Source organism: Trachurus japonicus, chromosome 18, assembly GCF_045865225.1.
Source record: "Trachurus japonicus isolate A0001 chromosome 18, Traja_1.0".
Taxonomy (NCBI): Eukaryota; Metazoa; Chordata; class Actinopteri; order Carangiformes; family Carangidae; genus Trachurus; species Trachurus japonicus.
The window spans coordinates 7,080,878-7,108,670 of record NC_140924.1 but is presented as its reverse complement, the minus strand read 5'-3'; the positions used below and the strand labels follow the sequence as shown (position 1 = coordinate 7,108,670).

Genomic DNA, 27,793 nt, shown 5'->3' with positions numbered 1-27,793 from the left:
TTTGGTTATTGTTAGATGATTTGATCAGATCTGATCCAAGAGCATTTGTTGTTGTGAGTCTGTCCCTCACACACCTTGTGCTTCTGAAAGTAAACTGTAAATTATCAGTCAACATGTTGTTGTCAAGGTAACATGAAAGGGGGTAGGTGCTGTTCCATTCATGTTTATAGTATCTGGACCCTCACAGACTCTCACACTCAGTCACTTTACAGCTGACAAAGAGAGAGGGAGTGATGCTGCCTGTCGCTCAGGTGGAGCTGTGACGGAGCTGTGTGTTGATGCTGTGTGTGTGTGTGTGTGTGTTGATGCTGTGTGTGTGTGTGTGTGTGTGTGTGTGTGTGCGCGTGTTTTTTTATTTATTTAACCTTTATTTAACCAGGCGAAATCAATTAACATGTTCTTATTTACAATGATGGCCTGACAAGAGGCATAAGCTTCTTGATGGGGGGGGGCTGTGAGGGAGAAAAGATAGGTTAAAAGACAATAGCAAATATACACAACAATACAAACATTCAGCAGAAAACAAGGCATAAAAGTTAATAACAAGGATATTCAAGCATAGAAGACAAGATTATTACAAGCATAAAAGAGAGTAAATGTCTGTTACAGATATTACAGGATTCATTAGCGAGCAGTGTGTCACAGAAAGTGTCCTGGCCAACGGCGGTAGGTATGGGCGTTCAACAAGCAGAAACTGAAGAAAAGAGTTAGATAGTTGAGTAGTTAAATAGTAGGGAAGCAGCTGCAAGAATCTGTAAAAAGGTGTGAGATGGCGTCTTTGAAGGCCGGGATGGAGATGAAGTTATCCAATGTGTGTGTGTGTGTGTGACAGTAACATCTCGGCAGACGACATGCTCTACACGGAGACGGACCTGGAGGACAGCATGGAGAAGATCGAGACCATCAACTTCCACGAGGTGAAGGAAGTGGCCGGCATCAAGTTCTGGTGTTACCACGCCGGACACGTGCTGGGCGCCGCCATGTTCATGATCGAGATCGCCGGCGTCAAGGTAACGGACGCTCACCGCCACTCACATGACTCAGCTGTTCAACCCTCTGTTGGTGTTTTGTTTTTTGCTTTTTTACTTTATTTTGCAAATAAATCGATGTACAAACCAATAAGGCAAATAGTAAACTTGTAAATATAAATAAATACAAAACATAAGATATAAGAGCATGAAATAAAATAAACAAACATCAAATAAACAAGACAAAGAAAAGAAAGTATGTACAGTAAAGTAAATAAATTAGAAAAATTAAACATTTCAATCAATAATCGATGTGACCAGATCAATAAACTGAGTCTGACAAACAGGAAATCAGAAGTAAGGCTTCTAAAACATGCAGCATCCCTTCAAAATAAAAGCATGGAAATACAAATCCTTTTAAAAAAAGAAACTGTTTTTAACACCGTGTTGTCCTGCATTTTATCGTCATCATGTCTAAATGGAAGCGCATATTGATAAGTAATTTCATCAACTCACAAAAAATATTTCCCAGAATGCACCTCTTCACCTAAACTTCATTATCACATAATATCACATTATGTAAATTATAAACATATGAATCGCAGTGATTCACTCTCTCTGCTGCGACAAAGAACAGATGTTATTATGATTTATTTATCTTAGTTGGAGCAGAAACAGTGAAGATTAAAACGCAGCTGTGTTTTGATTAAAAAGTGATTGATTGAAAATCCTAATCAATAATCACAGACTTCAGGCTCCAGAGTCAATTTCTCTTCATTTGATGAGCAAAATAAACTGTTTAAAGACGTCGCCTCGGGCTTTAAGTTGAAGGATGGTTTTATAATTTTAACATTTTGTTGAATAATCCAATTAATAATAAACAAATGTATACTTTTAGATCATTTTATTCATTTGTATGTTGTGTTAATCCTATATATGCTGGTGTTGATGTATAATTAATTCAAATATCATGACAAGGAGAGTTTGAAGGTGATCCGTGACTAAATCTGAAGTTAATTCCCATCTACTGATTACCTTGTTTTAACCAGTCAACAGGCCTCCTGAGGTGTGTGTATATTAACCTACACCTGAAATACACAGCATCATAAAATATGCATGCACTTAAACTTTTATATGAAATAACAGGGTATCCACGGGGTCTTAAAAAGTCTAAAATTTGAAAATCTAAATTTTAGGCCTTAAAATGTCTTAAATTTGTTGAATTATTGTGTTCAAGTCTTAAATAATTTTAGACAGGTCTTAAATTTTCTTATGCCCACCATGGACGAGCATTTCACTCGCATTTGCCCCTAAAAAAAAATACATGTGTGAACCAGGAAAATCACAAAAAGAAAGAGCACAACCTGCGATTGGTCAAAAACTACAAATCCCACAATTCTCTGGCCTCAACAATAACAGTAGTTAGTGTAAGTAAGGGAGAGTGGAGCTGTCGGTGAAAAGAGGAAACAACGCCACGTCTGGTCCTGTTCTATGTTGTTCGTTCACACCGTCACCGTTTATTCGTTACGTCCGCGGTGTAAAAGGCCGTGACGCAAAGACGCGATTAGGCGCGAGACGCGATTAGGCGCGAGACGCGATTAGGCGCGCGACGCGGTAGACGCGACTTTTTTTTTTTGCGACGCAATACACCCGATTTGTTTTGGGCGACGGGACCTTCGCGTCTTCGTCTATTTCATCGTGTTTGGTGGGAAGACCCACAAGGGGCTTCCCACCAAACACGAGGAACGCTTTTTTTTCGCTCGAGTTGTGACGCGCGACCAAACGCGAGATACGCGGTTTGACGCTCTTTTTGACTCGTGTCAAAAAAAAATTCACGAGCCCGCCAACAACTTTTTTTTTTTTTCAAAGCAGGTTCAACTGGACTTAGTTATTTGTCTAGGAAGACGTTTCACCTCTCATCCAAGAGGCTTCATCAGTTCATGTAGCATCTGACCAGGCTGGGACTGGTCCAACTAACTGGTCTGGAGACTCAGTAGAAGTCCAGTTGCTTTCGATTTAACCTCCTTTGAAATACTATGACCTGGACAAATGAGAATATGCACAGGCCTACAACAACATTTCTGCTCTCATCGACCATGGTTGAGGTCACAACGCTGCTCTGTAGCTGCTCTGGAAGTCCGAGACACTGAGGCCAAACGCCGCCGTCGCTTCTGATCCATGTCGGCGAGTTCCGGGCTGATGAGCTACAGAGACTTTAGAGTCAAAGGAGCAGTGCGTCGCTGTGTCGGACTGTTTGGATTTAATGAAGAAGCTGCACAGAGTCAGGTGAGCAGAAGCTGCCCCCCCCCCCCCCCCTCACCGTGGAGCCGCTGCTGTCTCACAGCCGCCACCGACCCCTAGAATAAAACACCACCGACCCCTAGCGTGACGCACAGTATACTGTTATGAGACACATTATGCATCCCAACTGTCTTTTTTTTTAGAGGATTTTTTTTTTTTAACCAAGAATGCGAAAAATCATGATCCAGGGGCCAAAATTCGAAACAAATATATTTTTAATCATAATTCTCATTATTCTCCTGATGTCGGTTTAATGTAAACAGATTGAGCTGATACGCGAGAGTAATGTGACAGCGGGGCAGTGCTGCAGCTGCTGTGCTGTGATGGACCTGATCAGACTGGTGGTGGTCCACAGTGAATCAGTCCCAGATCCTCCACCGTCAGCAGATCCCCCGAAAGCCCCCGCAAATAATACATCGACAAGAAGTTAAGTGGCAAGTTGCACCTTTTCGTCGGCTTATTATTTGCGGATTTTTTTTTTTATAGCCTATATAACGTCACTGCAACATGCGGCTCTCAGTGCTTGTCGGTGTTGTGTCTATAAATTGTGAAATAACTTTTCCTCAATAGAAATATGAGACGTGGTCGATAGGTTTCATTCATCCATGTTTTGGCAGACAATACAAATAACCAATGATAATGAGATTTCCACCGCGTCGAACCAATCATGTGGCTGGAATAGAGCCAGTCAACAGTAACATGTGCATTTGTTTGGGTTGCTGCAGATGTGCACATCAGCTGACACCGCCAGAGAGAGACACATAACAGCCGCTTCAAGGAGACTAGCGGACTTTTTTTTTTTTTAAATAGCCTCTTCATTCATCTTGGGCGGGGGGCGGTGCGCCGTCTTATAATGTTACAGAAAACCCTGCATTATGTTTTTTACAACTCGTGTTCCTACACTATAGAGACAACTTGCTGTTGGCTCTATATTTCAAGAAACTTGTTTTCTGTTTAAAAGGCACAATTCACCCATCTTTTAACCGGGTAGTTACGTCTCCAGTCTGTCGAGCGGGCGAGCGCACAGCTGATGTGCTTCCAGTCCAACAGACGCACGGATTCAGTGTGGACAGAGAGCGTCAGATGTGACGCGATTGTCGGACGCTCGTTCGCGTCGCATCCAGTTAGGACACGGTGTGAGCAGCCACATCCACTGCGCTCTGGATCAGCTGATCGGTGCTCAGGTGACGTTAGATCTTCACTTTTTTAAACTCATACAAAGTGCAGCCAAACAGCAGGCTGAAGAGAGAGGACCAGCAGCAGCAGCAGCAGCTCTGACAGCTCCTCTGTGGCGCTGCAGACAGGCTGCAGGTGAGCTGGCCTGAGAGCAGAGTGCCGTCTCTTTTTTTTTTTTTTTTTTTAGCAGCCTTTGTTACAGATAGGCTACATGTCCATGTGCATGTGCATGAGAACTGATTTTGAATCGAAGAGACACCCAAATATTCACATCCTTCAGTCCAGGCTTTTGAAAAGAGAGTAGCCTATAAAATCAGCTTCATGTAGCAGTTTACTTTAAAATGGTTCGAATATATTGCTGCTGAATAAATCTGAAACATGTGATGTGCATTTTTTGGGGGGAAATATGGCTTCTGATATAATAGTCTGTAGACATCATCATCATTCAACGATTTCACATGGTCTGGTGTTAATAAAGCAAACTAAAAATCGCAAAAAGAAAATCAAGAATCGGTTGAATCGAAAATCGATTTTGAATCGAATCGTGACCCTAAAAGTCGGAATCGAATCGTGAGCCACCCAAAGATTCACATCCCTAGTACAGAGACCTGCCACAGTGTCATGGTGCATTAATATAAACTTCAACCTCAGAGCTGTCAGTCCTCAGACTGTCCTGACTGTCCCTGAACATCACACAGGGATGCAAACAGCGTGCCGAAAAGCGAAACTCGCTTTTTTCATGACCAATTGACCCTTCGCCAACTCCTCCCACAAACGGCTATTGTCCAATCCTACGTTAGCAACCGTAACTATAGGCCTGGCAAGCTTTCCGCAGTGAGTCATTACGTTTGCTTTTGTGGACACATTTTGAGACTAGGACGAAAAACATTTGTTTGTAGAGAAGGATGTTGTTGCTGCTGCTGCTACTACGGCGGCGGCGGCGGCGGCAGCAGCAATATAGAGATGTTCAGATATGAGCGGACTTTTTTTTTCGACTTGAGCAAGTGTAGATATGGGGAAAACCATATGTTCACCTCCGAAATGACAGCTGTACTTTTAGGGCTTTTACCTGGGCTTTTAGGCGAGGGATCCTCCAGGCAGGGACTGCTTTCACTGACTGATACAGCGGTGGGAGAAAACAAAACAGCAGCGAAAACTGTATGTGGTTCACAATCGCCCAAAAACTTAGAGTTTGACAACGTTTCATGACCAGTGAGATGACCTAAGTCTTGGTGGGTTGATAGACGGTAAAATTACCGGTCCTTACTGCTGCTCTGTACATTGTCCAGTCGTGTCGTTGAACAGATGTTTTATCCTCCTGCGCGAGTCACGTCACTGAAAACTATGAATGATCTTTGTGATTTCTTCTCTCTATTATCTCAGAACAGTTTATCCAGAAATTTGCTGATATTTCCTTTGAAATCGATACCAAATACTGCCAGGAGCATGGCTGGGAGTGAAAGCTTGCCCGGCGTAGCAACAGTAACCAAGGGGGCGGGGCTTACGCAAAGGGTCAATTAGGTGACTTGTGTGAATCGTTCAGATCCGAAGAGTTTTTGTTTTGAGGGGGGGGGGTCTCAGCGTCTCAGCTGGGGTCAGTAAAATGTTTTTCTAACAGGCTGACAGTGACAATCACGTGAGGCGAACTCATTCATGGTCTCTGATTATACTGATAACAGCCGTCCTCCAATGTAGACGCGCGACATGCACCCACGTTACCCAAAGCGGTGACGCCGTTTTTTCCCCCCGTGCACGTCCGCGGCGCACAGCTCCACGGACGTGCACGGTTCCCTACGTTGCTGTGTCAGGCAGGTGTTTCCATGGAGCTCTGCCCCGTTTCAGAGGTGCAGGAAGCCCTGAGTGGAAAGACGTCGCCTCCGCCATGTAGAATGTGTTCAATTAAAGTGAAACTAACACATTATGTAGGCCTATATGTCCATTACACACTGAATGAAACATCCCATGTCTTTATTTCTTCAGTTTATTTTAATAGTAATAATTATGACTAACATTCAGTGAAGACCTAAAAATCAGTATCTCCAAAATTGAAATATTGCAATGGTTTTTATTTTTTTAAAGCATTTTTAATATAGAAATGTTGGCCTTCTGAAAACTGTCCATCTATATGCACTCAATACTTGGTTGGGGTTGAACTACTGGAAATTGACTTTTCTGTGATATTGTTAATGGTGAGCCCCCCCCCCCCCCCGCCAGACAATACCTCTCTTTTTTGGTCCTGACCCGTTTGCATCCCTGTGTGTGTGTGTGTGTGTGTGTGTGTGTGTGTAGTTGTTGTACACAGGAGACTTCTCCCGTCAGGAGGACAGACACTTGATGGCGGCGGAGATCCCCAGCGTCAAACCAGACATCCTCATCACCGTGAGTGGAAGCATTCAAACCGTTCAAACTTTATTTAAACACAGAGCACAGACACTTAACATTGAACCTGTGTGTGTTTGTTGTGTGTGTGTGTGTGTGTGTGTGTTTGTTGTGTGTGTGTGTGTGTGTGTGTGTTTGTTGTGTGTGTGTGTGTGTGTCAGGAGTCGACCTACGGGACTCACATCCACGAGAAGCGGGAGGAGCGAGAGGCTCGGTTCTGCAACACGGTCCACGACATCGTCAACAGAGAAGGTCGATGTCTGATCCCCGTGTTCGCTCTGGGCCGAGCGCAGGAGCTGCTGCTCATCCTCGGTGAGACCACGGCAACAACGACGCCATGACGACGCACGGCGACCTAAGAGTGGCGCTTTCCCTTCAGCTGAGGGAAAAATGAATTCAGGCTTCAAGTTTTATTTACAAGATTAAACTAAGGGACGTGTTTCTGTCTATGGATCACACAGAAACATTTTCATTCACCATACACACTCGTTAAAGCCCCAGTGTGTAACTTATTTGGCTTTTTAGTAGCAAAAATCAAATATTGCTTTCATAAATACGTATTTCACTGAAGTCGAATCACACCCGCATACAAATGAAAGCTTTCTCGTACCTTAGAATGAGTTGTTACAAGTCGTTACAAATACATGAGTGGGCGACGCACCGAACCGAGGCGGCCATGTTGCATCGTGACCGTAGGTAACCACGGAAACTCAGCGGAGCTGTCGGCTCGGCCTGTTAAAACTGTCACCACTGTGCAGGGCCGTTGCTAGGAATTCTGGGCCCCCTTAAAGAATACTAAAGTGGGCCCCTCCCCCTAACTTTTCCAGTTTTTTTTTCTTAGACTACGTATGTATTATCATTTTTTATTTAGCCTAGTAGCCTACCTTGTTTTGATGCTAATGCAACATTACACTGTAAAAACCCAAGTATCTTACCAAGAATATTTGTCTTATTTCTAGTCAAAATGTAATTTCTAGTCAAAACAAATATCATTATACTTAAAATAAGACTCATCATATTAAAAGTAGCTTGTTTTTAGACACTTTTTACTTCTTTCAAGCATATTTTCACTTGGAATAAGTAGAAAAAATATGATAGTGGAACAAGTTTTTCTTCCTTATTACAAGCACAAAAAACTTACTTTCACTGGCAGATTTTTCTACTTATTTCAAGTGAAAATTAGTTTGAAACAAGTGAAAATTATCTAAAAACAAGTTAATTTTTAGGTGATGAGTCTTATTTAAAGTGGAAAGAGATTAGTTTTGACTAGAAATGAGACATTTGGACAAGAAATAAGACAAATATTCTTGGAAAGATGTTGAGTTTTTACAGTGTACTATGAGTATTAGTCAGGGTCTTACACAGAATAAATCAGTCATACAAAGATTAGACTACTGGGGTTTTTTATGGGGCCCCACTGGGCGTTGGGCCCCTAGAATTATCATCACCTTTCTCCCCTATACAACGGCCCTGCCACTGTGTAGTGTGAGGAAGGACGGACGCACTGGTGTTGCATTCAGGTGCAGTCAGGCAGACGGCCGTCGGCAAACCTACCGGATGTCATTTTACTCGACGAGAGAAAGACGGTAAAACGTGAGTCAGGTAAACAATACGACATCACCATGACAACATATTGTCACGCCTGTATTGTTTTGCCTCGTGCTGGCGGACCACTTGTTTACATAGACGCTTGTTTATCCTGTTACATGCAGCGTCTGTTGTCTGTCTGACGTCTGCCCGATTTCACGTGAATGCAACATCAAGAATACGTTCAGATATGCAACCGCACTGCTAGATGGGGGGAATTCCTACATACTATACCTTTAAAGAGGAACTATGCAAGATTTTTACCTTAAAGGGATAGTTCAACATTTTGGCAAATTGGTCCATTGCCATAATCCCTATAGTCATAGCAGTAGGTTCGTTAACTTTATTTGTGTGTGTGTGGACCAGACGAGTACTGGCAGAACCACCCGGAGCTCCACGACATCCCGATCTTCTACGCTTCGTCTCTGGCCAGGAAGTGCATGGCCGTGTACCAGACCTACATCAACGCCATGAACGACAAGATCCGCAAGGCCATCAACATCAACAACCCCTTCGTCTTCAAGCACATCAGCAACCTGAAGGTTTGTTTTGTTTTGTTTTTGTTTTTACTTTTCTGTCCTGTTTTATTGTGTCGTCAGGTTTGTTCTGTCCTTTGTTTTCTGTTTTGTCTGTTTTGGTCAGTGTATTGTCAGTGTATACGTTGTGTATGCTCAGGGTTGCAAAGGGGCGGAAAATGTCCAGTTTTTTATTCCAAATTGGAAAATATCCATGGGAATTATGGGAAATTATGGGAAATTATGGGGATTAACTGGAAATTTGGGGTAATTTAAACCAACACTAAGGAACTTTCAACCTTCATAAAATATTTTCATAACTTTTGTGATGATACATCGACTTACAACGAGTTGAATGACACCTCTGTCATGGCCTGAGGGGGTCTGTATCTCTTTCTCTGGCACTAAGCAGCTTTGAGGAGCATGGTAGGAACCCTGCTCTCACTTAAGTTTCACTTTCACTTTTGCGAGTCACAACAAGGAGGGAGCAGGCAAAACGGCACTTTAGCAATGGATTATGTTTGTGTTTTCACTTTGAAATGATCCACTGGAAACAGAAACTTAGTTTTGATGTCTTCTGTTAATTTTAATGCAGGATATTTACAGGGCTTCACGCTAGTGTTCATGGGAAATGGAGTCTTCCTTCAGGCAAAACACTACCGCTTTGGTCCACAGGCGCTGCCAAACTCAACCAAAACTGAAAGTTCTTTAGTACTGCTTTAAACAAACTGTATCATATCCAAACATAAATGTAAATATTTTGTTTCGTCATAAGCAGACATCCATGCAAAATAACAATACAATTAAAAAACATGACATTTCCACAGATTTATTTGTGAGTAGAACTTTATTCTTGTATGAACAATCAGCTATTTTACTGAACAACAAAAACATGAATGTTGAGGAAAATATTACTAATTGCTTATTAAGGGCCAACCTTCAATTTTGTAAATTTTGGATTTATTCCCGTTTATTCCCATAGAAAGTTTCCGATATTACCCGATACCCGATATTTTGCAACCCTATGTATGCTATTGCCTGTTTCCATTGTCGTTGTCGTTTGTTTTCTGACGTGTGTGTGTGTGTGTGTGTGTGTGTGTGTGTGTGTCAGAGCATGGACCACTTCGACGACATCGGGCCCAGCGTGGTGATGGCGTCGCCCGGCATGATGCAGAGCGGTTTGTCCCGGGAGCTGTTTGAGAGCTGGTGCACGGACAAGAGGAACGGCGTCATCATCGCCGGCTACTGCGTGGAGGGGACGCTCGCCAAGGTGGGAATCGAACCTGCGACACCTCGGGTCCCTTCTGCAGTTTTTTTTAAATTTTTATTATCACCGGAAGTGAAACGTTTCCTCCACTGGTTTTAGAAATGTCAGGTCTGTGCTCACTTTTGGAGACAAGTTAAGAACAACAGAGAGTGAGAGAGTGAAATCAAATAAACAATCACAGCAATAAATAAAAATAGACAATAACAGCTGTAAAATTAGTTTGTCTGCCCCAAATGCATCTTTCTTTATTCATAACTTCTCCTTTAATCGGTATCTTATAGTTTGGAGATAATAACTGCGATGGCAAGAACAGCAACACAAATAACTCTGACTGAGAACAGTGTAATTGCTGAAACAAAATCTTTTACAGTGTGTGTATCTGAATAAAAACCAGAAATAAGACTCTTATTTAAATTATATTATTGATCGGCATCAATAGATATTCCCAGTATTGGATCAGTCCGGTCAGTTTTATTGATAATGTTGAGTTTAATGTGGCTACGTAACAAGAATCTGAATCTGTGACAGACTCCTGTGTTAACGACGTAGGACCGATCAGAAGAGTGTGTCGTGTTTAGGGATGGGTATCGAAAACCGGTTCCTCTTCGGAACCGGTTCCAACTTGGATCAATTCCTGGAATCGTGTGCGTGTCTGCTTTAACGATTCCCTTATCGATTCCGTTTGGTTCAGAAACTCGCGCATTAATTGATTAATGACGTTACGTAACGTTCCGTTAAAATCAATCTTCATTATAAATGAGGGTGCTTAGTGTTTATATCCACGTGTCACCGTTTGTTCTCCCAAAATAAAGTTAGTGGCGTGTCTGCGTGGAGCGGAGCTGCTGACAGATGCAGCTGACAGTGACGTTTCTTCATCACTAACCTGTGAGCCAGAGCCTCCCTCCGGTCCTCCCTCCCTCACGCCGTGAGGACAGGTCAACGTCTCCTGAACAGGCTACATGTCTATTCTTTCTGTTTTTCTCTCTTCATTTCCAACCACCTCGTTTCAGGTTTTGCTCGTAGCCACGTGAAACGGTAGCTGCGCCGTGTGTCTTTTCTCTTGCGCGCTCTCTCTTTCGCTCGCTCACTCGCTCACTCCGCATAAAAACGAACGTTATGAAAACAATAACTAGTGAGAAGATACAGATGCATAAAAACCATGAAATGGAAACATTGTTAAATTCCTCCTGTGAGCACAGCTGCCCCACAGCCACAGTGGTCTAGTGTTAACCTGTCCAGGCAGGTCGGTCCTGTCTACTTTTTTAATGTCAGAGCCATTAATGCAGTGTTTTCAACCTTGGGGTTGGGACCCCATGTGGGGTCGCCTGGAATTCAAATGGGATCGCCTTAAATGTCTAGTAATTGATTAATTTTTTTTTTTTAACTAATTATTTTTCACAATCTTAAACAACTATATTCTTTATACATTCACTTTCTTGAATAAATCAAGATAAAATAAAATGCAGCATATACAAATATCTGAGCTTGCTCATCTTGAATGAGGGTCGCCAGAAATTTGTGATGTCAAAAGGGGTCATGAGCCAAAAAAGGTTGGGAACCACTGCATTAATGCAAACAAACCCATTTCTCTTTTATTCCCTCACCCAATGAGAATCGATAAGAGAATCGATAAGGAATCGAATCGATAAGCAATATCGATAATGGAATCGGAATCGCTAAATTCTTATCAATACCCATCCCTAGTCGTGTTGCGTTCAAGTGCCGCTGGGGTTTAATGAACTTTTAATAATATTTTTATATTATTTTAAATGATGAAACTTTTCACACAGGTTATTTAATGTACTGTGTGTAATGTGTGTGTGTGTGTGTGTGTGTGTGTGTGTGTTGCAGCACATCATGACGGAGCCTGATGAGATCGCCACCATGTCGGGACAGAAGCTTCCTCTCAAGATGTCGGTCGACTACATCTCCTTCTCCGCTCACACCGACTACCAGCAGACCAGCGAGTTCATCCGGGCGCTCAAACCGCCGCACGTGGTAAAAACAACACACACAGACACACACACACACAGACACACACTATTTAAATCCACACTATTTAATTAAATCCACAAAGCGATGTTCCTGGATCCTTTGGGTTTATTGCGACACACTAACAGGCAAAAACACAGTTTTTTCATGCACTGATCAATTTTGAGATTTTGGGATATTTTTCTCTCAGAAAAGTGGAAAGAAATGGTAGAAAATCCACATTAAGGTTTTTTATTTTACTTCATTTTGTCTCTTTCATCAGTAGATTTCTCCTAAATTCACCAAAAGTTATGTCAGGTATCACTGTAAAGCTCCCTCTCTCTCCTGAACAATTATGTGGATCCAAAAATTGTCATTTCCTCCGTATCCGCAGTCAATCGTAAAAGTGCGATTCACATTAATGATCTATGGAATTTTACAGTACAAATCTTTAAAGGCCGTTTTCTCAAAATGAGTTTTTCCTCAGACTCTGGACCCGAAATCTCCACTTCAGCAGCACCTACAGACACCAAACCTTCCAGTTTTATTCCTGTCTATATTCTGAAGGTTTTTACAGAGGGAATTGTTGATATATCATCCACAGCCTGATTTATACAACATTTTACTCCTAAAAACATGGCGACATTTGAATTTTTAGGGCTGGTGACAGTATTTTCTCATTTACAGAGTGATAAAAAGAGATATCCAAAATCCTCCTCTGTAAAAACTTCTGACTCTAATATGTCAACAAAATAAAACAAGAATTTTGAAAGTAGCTTTATCTGTTGTTCAGATTTCTGTTCTGGAAATGTATGCAAATTAGCGCATATTTCATCAGATATTGCCTCATTTACATATTTAAACATAAAACTTGACAAAACTTGTAATACAAAAAATATTTGTCTTAATGTGAGTGATAAACTTGGGAAGTTTCATGGTGATATCTGTTAGTTTAAATTTCTACCCTATTCACCTGTAGTGTCCCACCTTAATGCAGTTTGTGTGTGTGTGTGTGTGTGTGTGTGTGTGTGTGTGTGTGTGTGCGTGTGCAGATCCTGGTGCACGGCGAGCAGAACGAGATGGCCCGGCTGAAGGCGGCTCTGATCCGAGAGTACGAAGACAACGACGAGGTTCACATCGAAGTCCACAACCCGCGAAACACTGAAGCCGTGACGCTGAACTTCAGAGGAGAGAAACTGGCCAAGGTGTGTGTGTGTCTGTGTGTGTGTTGTTGTTGTGTTGTTGTATTGGTGTGGGCCGTGTTGTTAACTCCCAGCATGCTTTGCTTTGCTCCGCTGTGCTGTGCTGCAGGTGATGGGCGTGCTGGCGGATGAGAAGTGCTCTCAGGGTCAGAGAGTCTCCGGGATCCTGGTGAAGAGAAACTTCAGTTACCACATCCTGACGCCGTCCGACCTCTCCAGTCAGTCTGCGTGTGTGTGTGTGTGTGTGAGACTGTGTGTGTGTGTGTGTGTGTGTGTATTGTCAAACACTTATTATAATTGATGAATGTTTAATGTTTTTGATCCGTCATCAAATGTTTCAAGCTGCTTCTGTCACAGAAAGTAAACCTCAACATCTGGACTGATTGGTTGGTTGGTTGGTTGATAGAAAGAAAGAAAGAAAGAAAGAAAGAAAGAAAGAAAGAAAGAAAGAAAGAAAGAAAGAAAGAAAGAAGTAAGGAAGGAAAGAAAGAAAGAGTGAAGGAAAGAAAGAAAGAGTGAAGGAAAGAAAGAAAAAGAGAGAAAGAGGTGGAAAGAAAGACAATAGCTGGGTTTCCATCCAAGTCGTATCGAATTTAAAAGCGGATTTTGTGAAAATGCGCAAAAAGCAAAGCGAATTTATGCCCGTTTCCATTCATTAGTGTTTTGCGATTAGGAGGAGTGCACCGTGAGATTACGTCATAAGAGAGCGTGAATGTATCCAACAGTTGACACTCAGCTGACACTCAACATCATGGACAATTTACGTACTTTCCGGACTATAGACGCACCTGTATAATCCGCACCAGCTACATTTTAAAAGAAAATACATATATAGGCCGCACTTTAGGTTTTCATGTTGTAACATGAGATATTTACACAGAAAGACAGTAGGAACTGTGACAGTCCGCTCGCTTTTCCGCTGTTTTGGTTATGCTCCTCTCCTCCATGTGCATCTGTTTACATACGAAGCCGGTGAAAAATCAATAAGTTACATAACGATGTTACGGCGTGTGTTTGTGTCGTCTTAACCGTCATAAACAAAAGATTATGGGTTACGGAGCGCGTTTGTGTTGCGGTGCAGAGAGGAGAGCTGGGACACCGGGGCGTCGCTGGGTGAAGTCCAGCAGCTTCACCCACAAACTCTGCCTCAATTCGCATAATCTGTTTCCATCACAAAAACTCGCATTTCCTTTATTCGATACGCTGACAAATCCACCCCCTCCAAGCGTGTAAACTTTTATGCGCATTTACTGCCTTTATTCGAATTTCTGGCGTTTCCATTCAAGTATTTATGCGCATTTTCACAAAATGCGCATAAGAAAAGGTGGATGGAAACCCAACTAATGAAAGATTGAAAGAAAATGCAAGAAAGGAAGACCAAGAAAATAATAATCAGAAGGAAAGAAACGAAGAAAAAAGAAAGAGGGAAGATAAAGAAAGAGAGAAAGAAAAGAAACAGGAAAAAAGGAAGATCAAGAAAGAAATAATCAAAAGGAAAGAAAATAGAGAGAAAGAAAAGAAACAAAAAGGGCAAAGAAAGAAAAAGATAGTAGGAAGAAAAAGGAAAGAAGAAATACTTAGAAATACTTAAGAAAAAGAGAGGGAAGGAAATAAAGAAAAAGAGAGAAAGAGGAGGAAAGAAAGACAATGAAAAGAAGAAAAAAATAATCAAAATAATAATAAAGACAATGAAGGTAGAAAGAAAGGAAGATCAAGGAAGAAATAATCAAAAGGAAAGAAACAAAGAAATAAAGAGAAACAAACAAACAAAAAAGGCAAAACAAGAAAAAGATAGTAGGAAGAAAAAAGACGGACAGAAAGAGAGAAGAAATAGAAAGAAAGACAAAAGGCTACAGAAGCAAAGAAGAGAGAGAAGTGACAAAAAAATAAAGAAAGAGAAAGACATGAACATGAAGACGTGAAGATAGTAGAGACATAAATGATGGAGTGACTAACAGACTCCTCTTTCTCCTCTTCTTCCACATTTTCCTCTTCCTCCTCCTCCTCCTCCTCCTCCTCCCCCTCTTCCTCTCCTCCTCCTCTTCTTCCTCCTCCTCTTCCTCTCCTCCTCCTCCTCCTCCTCCTCAGACTACACCGACCTCGCCATGGGAACGGTGAAACAGACTCAGGCGATCCCGTTCACTGGACCGATCTCTCTGCTCGTCACGCAGCTGCGCAGCCTCGCGGGTGAGTTGGCTCCGCCCCCTTCGTCCTCTAACTCCTCCTCCTCCTCTTCCTCCTCTTCCTCTTCCTCCTTCCTCCTCCTCCTCCTCCTCCTCCTCCTCCTGCAGTAGCATAGATATACAGTATATATACTGACTAGATGCCGCGTTCTGCTTCTCAGCGTACGTCAACACGGCCGCCATCTTGGTCCGGGGTTCTGACCATAGACATAATATACGTCTGACCAGCAGTCAGACCGGTCAGACCCTTGTAGAACTAAGTTCAGTGTGTTTATGCATGTGGGTGTGTGTCTGAGTATGTAAGTTGAAGAGTTCCAGTCCTTGAACTCGCGTGTTCGTTTGATGAAGTACGCAGGAGACGTTCAGTTACAACATTTTAGATATTTATTTATAAAAGAATCAACTAGGAAAAGAGATTGTGTACAGAGCTCCGGACCAGACTAAGTTTCCCTGACCAACATGCCGCAGCAGCATCAGTTCACGAAGTCTGATGCTGTCTACTGTCCCTGTCCGGTTTTATAGTTACTGATTACACAAATGCAAGATATGATGTAATTGATGTAATGTGCATCCTCATTGGCTGGAGTCCGTACGCCATGACCTCGTGTCTGACCCCAATCTCATGCTTGGCGCTGATCAGCTGTTGATAGCTCCTATTAAACAAGGGACAAGAGAAAGAGAAAAGGACAAGACACGCAACCCCCTGCATTTGTCAGCCTTCCCCTGTGTCAGCTGACTATCACAGTTACACTAGGTACGAAGACCAGATATCCCAATTGTTTATCAAACAACCAGTACACTCAGTCCCTGTGTGTAACTGCTACTTCCCCTGTCATGTGTAGGCTATGTCATTCTCTGGGCTGTAAGAGCAAAACACAGTAATTACACCAATTATAGAAAAGTTGATTACATGCTTCATTATTAAACTGATTGTCACGAGCTTATCATATGTCTAAGGCAAATGTCAATATCCCAAACATTATAGCAATATACGATTTTGGGGTAAATATCACAACAAAGTGTATGTTTAATACATAAAAAAAAAATTATAAAGATTTTTTGTTGTTGTTGTATCATAAACATATGTCTGACATTTATAATAAACCAAACGGCTTGAAAATCGGTTGAATATTCAGTGAGTTATGGCGATTTTAATGGTTGATAGACGTCTGCCTCTGTTGACTAGTGCAGGAAGTAGACACGGCTTCCCCCTGACCAAGATGGCCGCCGCGTTAACGCATTCCACTCAATAGAGTTGCCTAGGAACGCGGCATCTAGTCAGTATATATATATCTATGCTGCAGTAGAAGCTGTAACTTCCTGTTTCCTCTGTGTGTGTGTGTGTGTGTGTGTGTGTGTGTGTGTGTGTGTGTGTGTGTGTGTGTGTGTGTGTGTGTGTGTGTGTGTGTGTGTGTGTGTGTGTGTGTGTGTGTGTGTGTTTCAGGCGACGTGGAGCAGGTCGAGGGGACGGAGAAAATCACGGTGAAGATCTTTAAGAGCATCACGCTGGTTCACGAGGCCGGGATGGTCGTACTGGAGGTCGGACACTCGAACGCAACACGACACTTTTTACACTCATCATCCACCACATGTCGCCTGAAGTGGCTAAAACTCACCTGTTTATCAAAACTTTATTAACTCTGAGCACACGAACACGTCTGTTTTTATTTAAACCAGTTTAGAAACATTAAATATACAGTTTATGACATGGTTATGTAGCTGCAGTCAGGTTTTATTAAAGCTCAGTATTTGTTCTACATGTTTATTTCAAACTATTTTGTATATTTTATAATTTTATTTATGTTTTTAGACACAGATCTCACTCAGACCTGGTTACAGATACATTATTAGCCAGTTATTACATGTTAATACATTCATTATACAGATACTATATACAATAATTATGACAATTTTTTATTTTTATCACACTTTTTCAAACACTACAAAAATCTCAACACAAATAAAACAGAGAAGAATGTAAAAACAACAGACAATTGAAGTAAAAAACTCGATAAACTAATTGATGCAGCAATAAAATTTATAAATCAATAAATAACTGAAATAAAATTATTAATAATGAAAATGTTCTCGTCTCAGTGGGTCGCCAACCCGCTCAACGACATGTACGCAGACGCCGTCACCACGGTGATCCTGGAGGTCCAGTCCAACCCCACCGCCCAGAAATGTCAGTGAACGCATCACGAGGGAATTTATTTTAATTTCACTGATGAACAGAAACTTTACTGACGCTTGTTTGTTTGTTTTTTTTGTTTGTTTGTTTCAGTCCACGAGGGCAGGAAGGAAACGTTCGACATGGAGCTGTTCGTCGAGCGACTGGAGCTGATGCTGCAGTGAGTCTGAACGCCTGTAGCTACACCTCGAAAATGGTTTTAATGGTTAAAATATCGGACAAAACTGTAGAATCTGACACTTTTTAAGTTAAAATTAAACCTAATTGATCCAAATATAAGAGAATAAAACTTTTAAATGAAGATAAAGATTAAATATTTTCTGTTTTCACCTGGTAAAATGTTTTTTTTCTGTTTCAGCGACATGTTCGGGGACGACTGCGTGAATTTCAAAGACAGTAAAAGCCTGAGTGTGACGGTGGACGGAGTCACGGCGTGCATCGACCCAGAGACCAGAGTGAGTCCAGCGTCCCTGACATCTATTCTATACACGAACATTAAAGGGATAGTTCAATATTTTGGCAAATTCGCCTACAGTATAGGGTTGTCACGATACCAGAATTTCAGTAGTCGATACCAATACCTGTGAATTTCCACGATTCTCGATACTAATTCGATACCACGATTAAAAAAACAAAAACAAAACAGAACCCATGTACTTTTAAATTCACTACTTTATTGAAAACTGTTTCAACATCTTTTTGCACAGAATTTAATAGGGCTGCCCCCAAATAGTCGACCAAGCACTGGTTGACTAGAGCACTGGAAAAGAGATTAACGACACCACCATTGACTCCCGTGGTAAGGGTTTTGCGCCCCGAGTGGCAGGATATGGGTATTGCAAAAGCGCCCAGAAAACTCATTCACTCCAATGTAGCTATGTGTGTTGCCCACTTGCTTGTAGATTGATGAAAACGGCCGTGTTTTTGTTTTTAGGTGTCTTGGTCATATCAAATTACACTTGTAATTTGTTTATTTGTCCATCCTGGGTGAGGGATCCCTCCTCTGTTGCTCAACCTGAGGTTTCTCTGATTTTTCCCTGTTAAAAGGGTTTTCCATGGAGTTTTTCCTCAGTTGATGTGAGGGTCTAAGGACAGAGGATGTTGTTACGATGCCATGTAAAGCCCTTTGAGACAAACTGTTTGTAAAAACGGGCTATACAAATAAAATTGCCTTGCCTTGCCTTGCCTTGCCTTGCCTTGCCTTGCCTTGCCTTGCCTTGCCTTGCCTTGCCTTGCCTTGCCTTTATTACAAAATGTAGATTGAAACATTAATGTAGACAACTATTTTTTTTTATTTTTACTAGCCTATGTGTTAATGTTTAACTGTAAAGGGTCCTCAATGATGCTATTAACGTGAGTGATCTATAAATGTCCTTAAATTATTGAAAATACCACACTTGCTCATTCACCAACAATGCAGAGATGTCAGTTCTTGGGCGCTTTTGCAAAACCCATATTCCTCCATCAGGAGGCGCTTCCATTGGACCAATGCGTGTCGTTACTCTCTTTTCCAGTGCTCTATGGTTGACCAAAAAAATCATTAGCCAACCAAAATTTCAATGGTCGATTGTTCGCAGGAAAAAAAACAAACATTTGGAGCCGTGTCTTGTTAAAATAGTCAAAATCAATATGACTGAACTGTATATGAAAGGCTATAGGGCTTTTAATTTGAATGGCCAGATACAGGAAGTCGTGACATGATTAGTCGACTAATGACGACTATTGGTCGACCAAGGGAATTATGGTGATAGGAGAATTTGCCAAAATGTTGAACTATCCCTTTAACGTCTGGTTCATCATAATGGTATTTACAGGGTTCCTACGCAAGTATGGAAAGTATGGGAAAGTATGGAATTTGATTTTATACATTTCCAGGTCTGGAAAAGTATGGAAAATGGAAATTATTGTATGGAAATGATCTGGCTTAATACTTAATACTTATCTGGGTTTGGTCTGATCTGAAGTTATCTGGGTTAATTATTTTTGTATGTGCTACCTATAGCTACAATCTCCTGGAAATAATTTGGTAACATAATGGCATAGGGGAGAGTGGGGTAATTTGTGCCATGGGGCCTGGGTTAAGTTGTGCCAGTGGCAGTGCTGTCTGTGTATAGGAGAAACATGGCAGTGGGCACGGATTCGCTTGAAACTTAACATGTGTGATGAGGGACCGCCCCTGAACACACCTGCCCAGTCTGGTTGTGCTCGTAGTCTGGTGGATGAACAAAACATGGCGTTTCTTTGTGCCACAGCCCCCAGCGTGGCTCAGGCCTCCACGACTACATGGGGACAAGCGAGGGCCCGATCATCGCCGCTTCTGGCTTTAATTTTGTATTGAATGTCTTGCTTTTATATAGCATTAACATTTGTGAGATTAAAATTATCTGTTTTACTTCAATTATCAATGGCACAATTTACCCCAGTGAATTCTCTCCAATGGCACAACTTACCCCGCACCGGGGGCAAGTTGTGCCAGATTTTTTTTTTTTTTTCTAAAGCTATATTTCTGAAACAGTTGATTTAAGATTCAAAGTGATTGTTCCCAGGGATGCACAACATCCTAAACTATATGTACATTTATAAAACGGAAAGGTGAAATCCCGCAATCTGATTGGTTGTTAACCGTGGTATATTGAGCATATACCACGGCTACTATTCTAAAACCTTATCACAGCGTAGGCTATCACTCCGCGTCAGGCACGTATGACTGGTATGAATGGAAGTTGTTGTCATGTATCCATGACAACGGACTGTTGCAGTCCGTAGCCAAACACAGCTGATGTTTTTACGATGTTAAAAAACGGACTAAAGTAGTTGAATTCACATGTTTGAGGTGAACTTTCACCTGCGGGGACGGTTAACAACGGTAGAGTGGATTGAGCAGTGACTTTCACCTGAAAAAAAGCGGAGGAAAAGACGAGATGCAGAGCTAATTTGGAGCTAACGTCTGGAGAGGTGGGACTATTTTTTTCACAGTGAGGCTATTTTATTGGATAATATATTTCTGGTTGAATAAAACTACATGAAATTGATTGCGTATCCCTCTTTTATATTGCCTTTATTTGTAACCGTTTTATAAAAGCAATATATCACTCCAGGGGCCTCATTTATCAAAGAGGGTGTAAAACTGCTACTAAATATTTGCGTACGGCGAAAAGACGAAAATGGCGTACACCCTAAATATTTACACCTTTTTCAGATCAATCAAACTGTGCGTACGCACAACTCTCCGCAATAGATCACACAGGACTCAAGAATGGTGCACACGTGAACACACCTCTTACTCCGCCCCCGGAACGCCTATATACAACTATATATGGTCAGCACGTGCATATGTAATTAGCCATGTGCTCTCTGTGGCGCAGCAACTTTTGTGACAACAAAGTGACAACGGAGACAACGGGCGGAGGACGGGGGAAAGAAGCGGAACTTCTCCGCTTCTCCGAAAGCAGATACACGGGCAATAACTCAGTCAGAAAAATGATCTTGCATTTTAATAAGATACAATAAAAACAAAAACCTCCCAAATCTCAACAAAAGGGAGCAGAAAGAAGAAGAATCTTATCTGCCCGTTTATCCCAGAAAATCTTTTTTTTTTTTTTTTTACCTAGATGTTAAAACAATGTAGGAAGCAGGACGATAATTACCATTATTTTGCATGCTTTTCCACACAGTTACAGCTCTACTGGACTCGGTTTAGGTCATTTTCCATTAGGCTACAGCTGAGTCCTTCACAGTTCCTCCTCAGGGCCGGTTGTCTCGCTCTTTATTCTCTCGTCAGCTCCAAACACACGTGCACCTCGTTAACTCAGGTGACAGAATAACAACAGTCTCAGTAGCTGCAGATCAGTGTGCGCTGCTGCCGATGTGTTTTTAAACTTGGATGGTTTGATCCTTGTCAGACGTCACACATAGCCTAATCAAAAAAGCAAAATCCACAATCCGCTCTGTTTATCAATTAACATAAAGCCTAGTGTTATTATAGAGCGGGTTGGATTGCCAGCATCAACTGTCAACCACTACCACAATTACTTCAAAAAATCCTACTGTGCTCTTCTAAATGTACTCCGCTCCTCTCTCCCTCTCACACTGCAGTTCTCTGACTCAGCAACGGTGTCGCCAATTCCTCCTGTTCCTCAAAAAAGGCGTACGCCAGGGTCAAAATGGGTGTAAATGTCCGCACTTTTCCCCGTCAGGTTTTGGCTTGATAGATCCCAAATTTGGCGGAGAAAAGTGCGTACGCAAAAAACGAGGGGAAAATGGCGTAAAAAAAGGTGTATCCACAATGATAAATGAGGCCCCAGGCCGTGGTATATGCTCATTATACCACTCTAAGGGGGTTGTCGTCCCTCCGCTTCGCGTCGGGCCGAACAACGCCCCTTAGCCGTGGTATAATGAGCATATACCACGGCCTGGAGTGATATATTGCTTAAATATTAGTTGGGGGCATTATTATAATCCCCTTGCTTTAAAGGCAATTTAAGTAAAAATTGGCACTACTTACCCCGCTCTCCCCTACACATTCAGAATAATGAAAACAAATGATTAATTGCATGATTTGTTTATATAATGCACAACTATTTACTCAAATATCACAAATTATTTAAATTTTTTACTGAGAAGTCTGGAAATTAGGGTCTGGAAAAAGTATGGAATTTGGAAATTTCAAATGTGTAGGAACCCTGGGTATAAATCAATACTCAATAATCAGCTGATAACACCATGATGACCTCTGACCTCTGACCCTCAGGCCGTGACCTGCGCGGACGACGACTCTCTGAGGGAGATGGTGGAAGTGGCCGTCCACCGTCTCTACGACGCCCTAAGCCCCGCCTTCACGCCACGCCCCCTCTGTGATGTCATCAGCAGCAGCAGCGCGTTGCCGTCGGTGATGTAGCGGTGGACGATGAACTGACGTTTCTCTGTCACACTCTCTTCAGTCCTCGTAGTATCGATCGATCGGCAATAATCGGTCGATAACGGACCGATGCAGATGTTCGTTCGTTCGTTCATTTCTTTGACTCGAGGACTTTTGAGTTTTTCCAGCTTCTTCGTTGGAAACTTGGTTCCAAAGGAATCGGCTTCAGGAGACGGACCACCAATACCTTTATTGATTGATTGTTTTTGTACTTGATTTGTCTATAAAACAAAAGTTTGAGTTCTTCACAAGGAAAATAAACATTTGTCCAGAGAGAGAGAGAGAGAGAGAGGGTCACTGAGTTTCTGTCCTCGAAGATAAAAAAGTGAGTTAGATTTAATGTGAGTGAAACAACGACATCATCAATACTGAAGATAATTTATCAATCATCTTGTTTTCTATGAAACAAAATTAAGGTTAAAATCATCAAAAATGTTCGTATTATTAAATAAAAGCAGAAAATTGTTGCATTTTAGAAACTGGAGGCAGAATTTTTTTTTTTAACTTTCATTAATTTAGATTTTCTACAATAATGTATCTGCAAAATATTTTAATTATTGATAAATAATTTAGAGTATTTTCTTTTTTACACTAACTTTAATATTTTTTGGCTACAGGTTTTATGTTTTTATGATGCAAGTCGATCTCATCTTGGTCTGAATATTGATATTTTTAGATTAAAGCAGAAGTAAGTGATATATTTGTGTTAATATAAGTCTTAAATAGTTATATCTTCCGACAGCAATCACTTACATAGAGTGTTTGGACCGAAACACGGGTCTGTCAGTCCCTCTGCTCTGCTCTGAGCCGAGAAGAAAACATTTATCGTATCCTACAGTTTTTATCCAATGAGGAGAGAGAACGGCATGCAGGGCTGTGTGTGCAGCCAAGGGACGCCGTGAATGTGGTGACGTAGGGACGAGGACTGTTATGGTGCGTTCAAGGAAACTCGTATTTTTCCGACCGTGAAGTCGTACCAGTTCGATCTGGTACGAGTTCACGGGTCGGAAGTTACGAGTGGCCGTTATAGTGACTTTCACCGGTAAAACAGGTCGGAAAAACACGAGTGGGTTGCCTGAAACGCTACAAAGTCGTAAGTTGTGACTTGAAGCTGTAATTTACGATTTCAAAAGCCTGCCTGGAACGCAGCATTAGCGAAAACGACCGGACCACTTACTTCTGCTTTAAAATATAAAAATAAAATCACCAGAGATTAAAATAGTCAATAAATTACATTAAAGCAGAATATTTAAAAATGTTTTTGACAAAATAATGATCCATTAATGAGAACCATGAGATCTTGCTGAAAGCTCAGGAAGAAACGTGAGTTGATAAAATATCAGAATATCAATAAAAACTCTTTATCGATCAGCACTTTAAATCAGACAGTAGAACAACGACACAGTGACGTTAACAACATGACTCGCAACCGACCTTTAATTGGATCAATACAGACGATCGTCAGCATGTACATAACACACAGACACACACATCACAGTGTACAGGACTCAACACACACACACACACAGTATCAGATAGACACAATATTAAAAATACTGACAAGTGCATTTGAATACCACAGGAGAAGAGAAGGCACGTTGAGCTCTGACATGTCAAAAATAAACATTTAAAACGATAATATGGCTTCAATCAATCAACAAAAAAACAAAAAAAAACACAAAACTTACCACAAAATAAATCTGACACAGTAAAAACATGTGATGAGAATAAACTCTGGTACCAAACAGCTCGAGTGACACAAACCAAACAGCTGAAAACACTCTGAAGTTTAACATCTGTGTCTTTACCCCCCCCCCCCCCAAAAAAAAACAGACAGTCACAAAAATAAAAGCAACAAAAGCAACAACACAACGATATTTTATACAAAGATATATATATATACACACAGTAATAATAATAATCTGCCCTCGTACAGTAAGAAACAAACAGGTGAAATGTTCAGATAACTGACCTCAAACCAGGATAAAATAAAATAACAGGGAGGTGTTTTAAAACTGTTTAGGTTAGGACAATTTTATACTGAAGTTTTAAGTTTTTCCTTTATTTTTGTGAAGTGATTTAACATTTTGTCTATAAAAATTTACAAAATAGTAAAAAAAAAAAAGCCCAATGTAACTTAAAATGTATCAAAAGTCCCTTCAATCAAATATTCAATTTATTATAAAAAAAAACAGTTGAGCCATCCATTTATCAATCACAATTTTTTTTAAAAGCAATTATTGACTGAAAAACGACTGAAATTATTTGTTTCATTGCTGATCAACATTCAATCAATTAATCAGCTTATTGTTGCAGATGTGATACACAGTAAATAAAATTGATTGACAGGTTTTAGTGGTTTTAAGGAGATGATGAACATTTATGTGATATAAAATACGGTGTCATGTAGCTCAGTGGGTCGAGTTGAAGGCACTTAACACTGTCACGTTCAAGGGTTCGATTCCCACTGAGTCTTAAAACAGAAACACTTTTTAACCCTTTAAACTCTCCAAACCTATTTTAACCCTATTTGTACTTTATTAATATCATTTATAGAATATAAAAACATTTTGATCCTTAAAAATAAAACTTTGACCTCTGTGTTTTTGACTTTTACTGTTTTTTTATTTGGCAGCTGCACGTGTCATTGACTCTCAGTGCACTTTGACCTTTTGAAGCTGCAACTAATAATCATTTTGACTATTAATTAATCAATTAGTCTATCACACAGTAAAAAAAAACCAATTGATTCTGATGTAAAGACAAAAAAAACACATCAAATAACCACAAATTAGAAGTTGACAACGTCAAATCTTTGGCATTTTTTGTGCTGTTGTGATAAAATATATAATATTTCTAAAGCTTTTAACAACATTATCCATTATTACAACATGTTGTGTTGATGCTGTTTCTATAAAATGCTGGTGACAAACACTTTGTCTCAATAGCGTCAGTTAGAAATAAATGTTTTTCTCTCATTAGACAGAAACTCGTGCACATAAACGATTGTCACATTGAAGTTGAACCTTTTTAAAACATTAAGTTCAACTCAGCAACAGTTTGACTGATGACTGAGCTACAACAAGCGTTACATTTGGCCTTTAGGGAACTAAAACGAGAGCCGGGCTTCAGCTATAAAAGTGAACGACGACTTTATGTAACAGAAATAAACGTGTAACATTCAGGAGCAAAAAAAATCTTTGGTGGGACGTTCAAGAACTAAAAACGGACGTAGGAGCGTACAGTTGCTGGTCGTATCGTGTGGTGTGTCATCAGAAGACGAGTTGGTCTGAGTTTGTACGGTGGCTGGCGGGGACCAATCGGAGCTTTAGCGACATTTTATTGGACGAATAAAAGTATTGAACAGATGATCGATCACCACAGTTAAACACAGTTTGATTGTGGAAGCAACATCTGATCTGAGCACCGTTCAATCAGCACCAACGACGGTTTGATACCTGGAGAAGGTTCGATACCCAGCAGCGGCCCCTCGCTGCCACAGCTTCAACAGGACAATATGTTAGTTCGAGTCACTAAAGGACGTTAAAGAGACGCGGAGAGGACGGACGGAGCAGCGATTTGAAACCACGGTCTGACCACACAGGACGACGACTGGAAGGAGACGTTTTGTTTCTTTTTCTTTTTCTTATTATAATTAGGGATCAACTGATATGGTTTTATCAGGGTCGATACTGATACCGATTATTAGTAATCAAGGAAACCGATATTTAACCGATATTCATTTGCAGTAAAAATGAAAACTTTGGTGTCAGAATTTAAAAATAACACACCAGGGATCAGACTGAATACAGTCAACAGTTTGTTTCTGTTTTGTTCACTGTGAAAACCTTTGGGACATTGTTAAACAGCCAAGAGAGACGGCTTCGTTAGAGCCAAAGGAGTGCGTTTATGCGTTTAAAAATACATTTATTTTATTGGTTATCGGTGAAAAAAAACGGCCGATATCGATTATCAAAAAAAAAAGGGAAATATCGGTCGATAATCGGTTGAACTCTGATTGTAATTAAAGGACAATTCCAGGCGAATTCAACTCGGGGGTGTATTTTCATATCATTTTAGGTCTAAAAGAAGGAATCTGAAGATTTTCAGTTTAATCGCTCCTGTTTTGCGGTAGTTGTGTCTGTCCCCGCATCGCCACGGCAGCAATGAATGGGAGTGGATGTAAGTTCCGCTGTTTAGGCTGTTTACATCCCTCAAAGCCGCATTTTTTTTCCACAGACAGCGTCAGATGGCGACTCAAACATGCACCGAGAAGTTTATTTACTTCAAGCAAGCCGACATGTTTGTAAAAGTCGATCTAATTCAAAGTCTCCCGGAGTCTCGCGCGAGACCCAAGTTGCAGTGCTGGTGTATTCAGGCGCAGTAGGAGCTACCGCTTGTGTCATAAACACAGGAATATCAACTCTTTACTTGCTTGAAGTGTACATTTTTTTCCACAGACAGCGTCAGATGGCTACTCAAACATGCGCCCAGAAGTTTTTTTTACTTGAAGCAAGTAAAGAGTTGATATTCCTGTGTTTATGACACAAACGGTAGCTTTTCCCACTGCACCTGAACACACCGCACACAGCAACTGGGTCTCGCGCGAGACTCCGGGAGACTTTGAATTGGATCTAGTTTTACAAACATGTCGGCTTGCTTGAAGTAAATAAACTTCTCGGTGCATGTTTGAGTCGCCATCTGACGCTGTCTGTGGAAAAAAATTGCGGCTTTGAGGGCTGGAAACAGCCTAAACAGCGGAACTTACATCCACTCCCATTCATTGCTGCCGTGGGGACGCGGGGACAGATGCAACTACCACAAAACAGGAGCAATTAAACTGAAAATCTTCAGATTCATTCTTTTAGACCTAAAATGATATGAAAATACACCCCCGAGTTGAATTCGCCTGGAATTGTCCTTTAAATTCAATAAAAACGTTTTTCTGATTGAATGTGTCTCGATGTGACCAGACTGAGATCTGCTGCAGCAACAAAGCGTCAGTGCGGCGGCTTCAGGACGGAGCCGCTTTAAGAAAATAAAAAATAAAAAAAGTCGTAAAAGTTTGTGAAACCAGCACAGGAGGAGGACGTGAGCGGGACAAACCGGGCACCGTCCGTCCCGTCCGTCCCGTC

General features: G+C 41.1%; 1 protein-coding gene across 1 annotated transcript; it reads left to right on the top strand.

The window, feature by feature from the left end:
- Positions 1 to 113: 113 nt before the first annotated feature.
- LOC146968570 (cleavage and polyadenylation specificity factor subunit 3-like) lies at positions 114 to 22,679 on the top strand. The gene is made up of 15 exons (XM_085759273.1): positions 114 to 127; positions 833 to 1,010; positions 6,735 to 6,824; positions 6,986 to 7,136; positions 8,778 to 8,953; positions 10,038 to 10,196; positions 12,045 to 12,191; positions 13,217 to 13,369; positions 13,476 to 13,584; positions 15,455 to 15,553; positions 16,994 to 17,088; positions 17,647 to 17,734; positions 17,834 to 17,900; positions 18,099 to 18,195; positions 22,491 to 22,679. The coding sequence occupies exons 1-15, from the start codon at positions 114 to 116 to the stop codon at positions 22,635 to 22,637; spliced, it is 1,770 nt and encodes a 589-aa protein (XP_085615399.1). The 3' UTR covers positions 22,638 to 22,679.
- Positions 22,680 to 27,793: the final 5,114 nt, after the last annotated feature.

Excerpts from the sequence above, each read along its gene's own strand:
- LOC146968570 (XM_085759273.1), top strand. Across the intron at positions 12,192-13,216 it reads CGCTCAAACCGCCGCACGTG|ATCCTGGTGCACGGCGAGCA; the intron begins GTAAAAACAACA and ends GTGCGTGTGCAG. Across the intron at positions 17,735-17,833 it reads CAACCCCACCGCCCAGAAAT|TCCACGAGGGCAGGAAGGAA; the intron begins GTCAGTGAACGC and ends TGTTTGTTTCAG.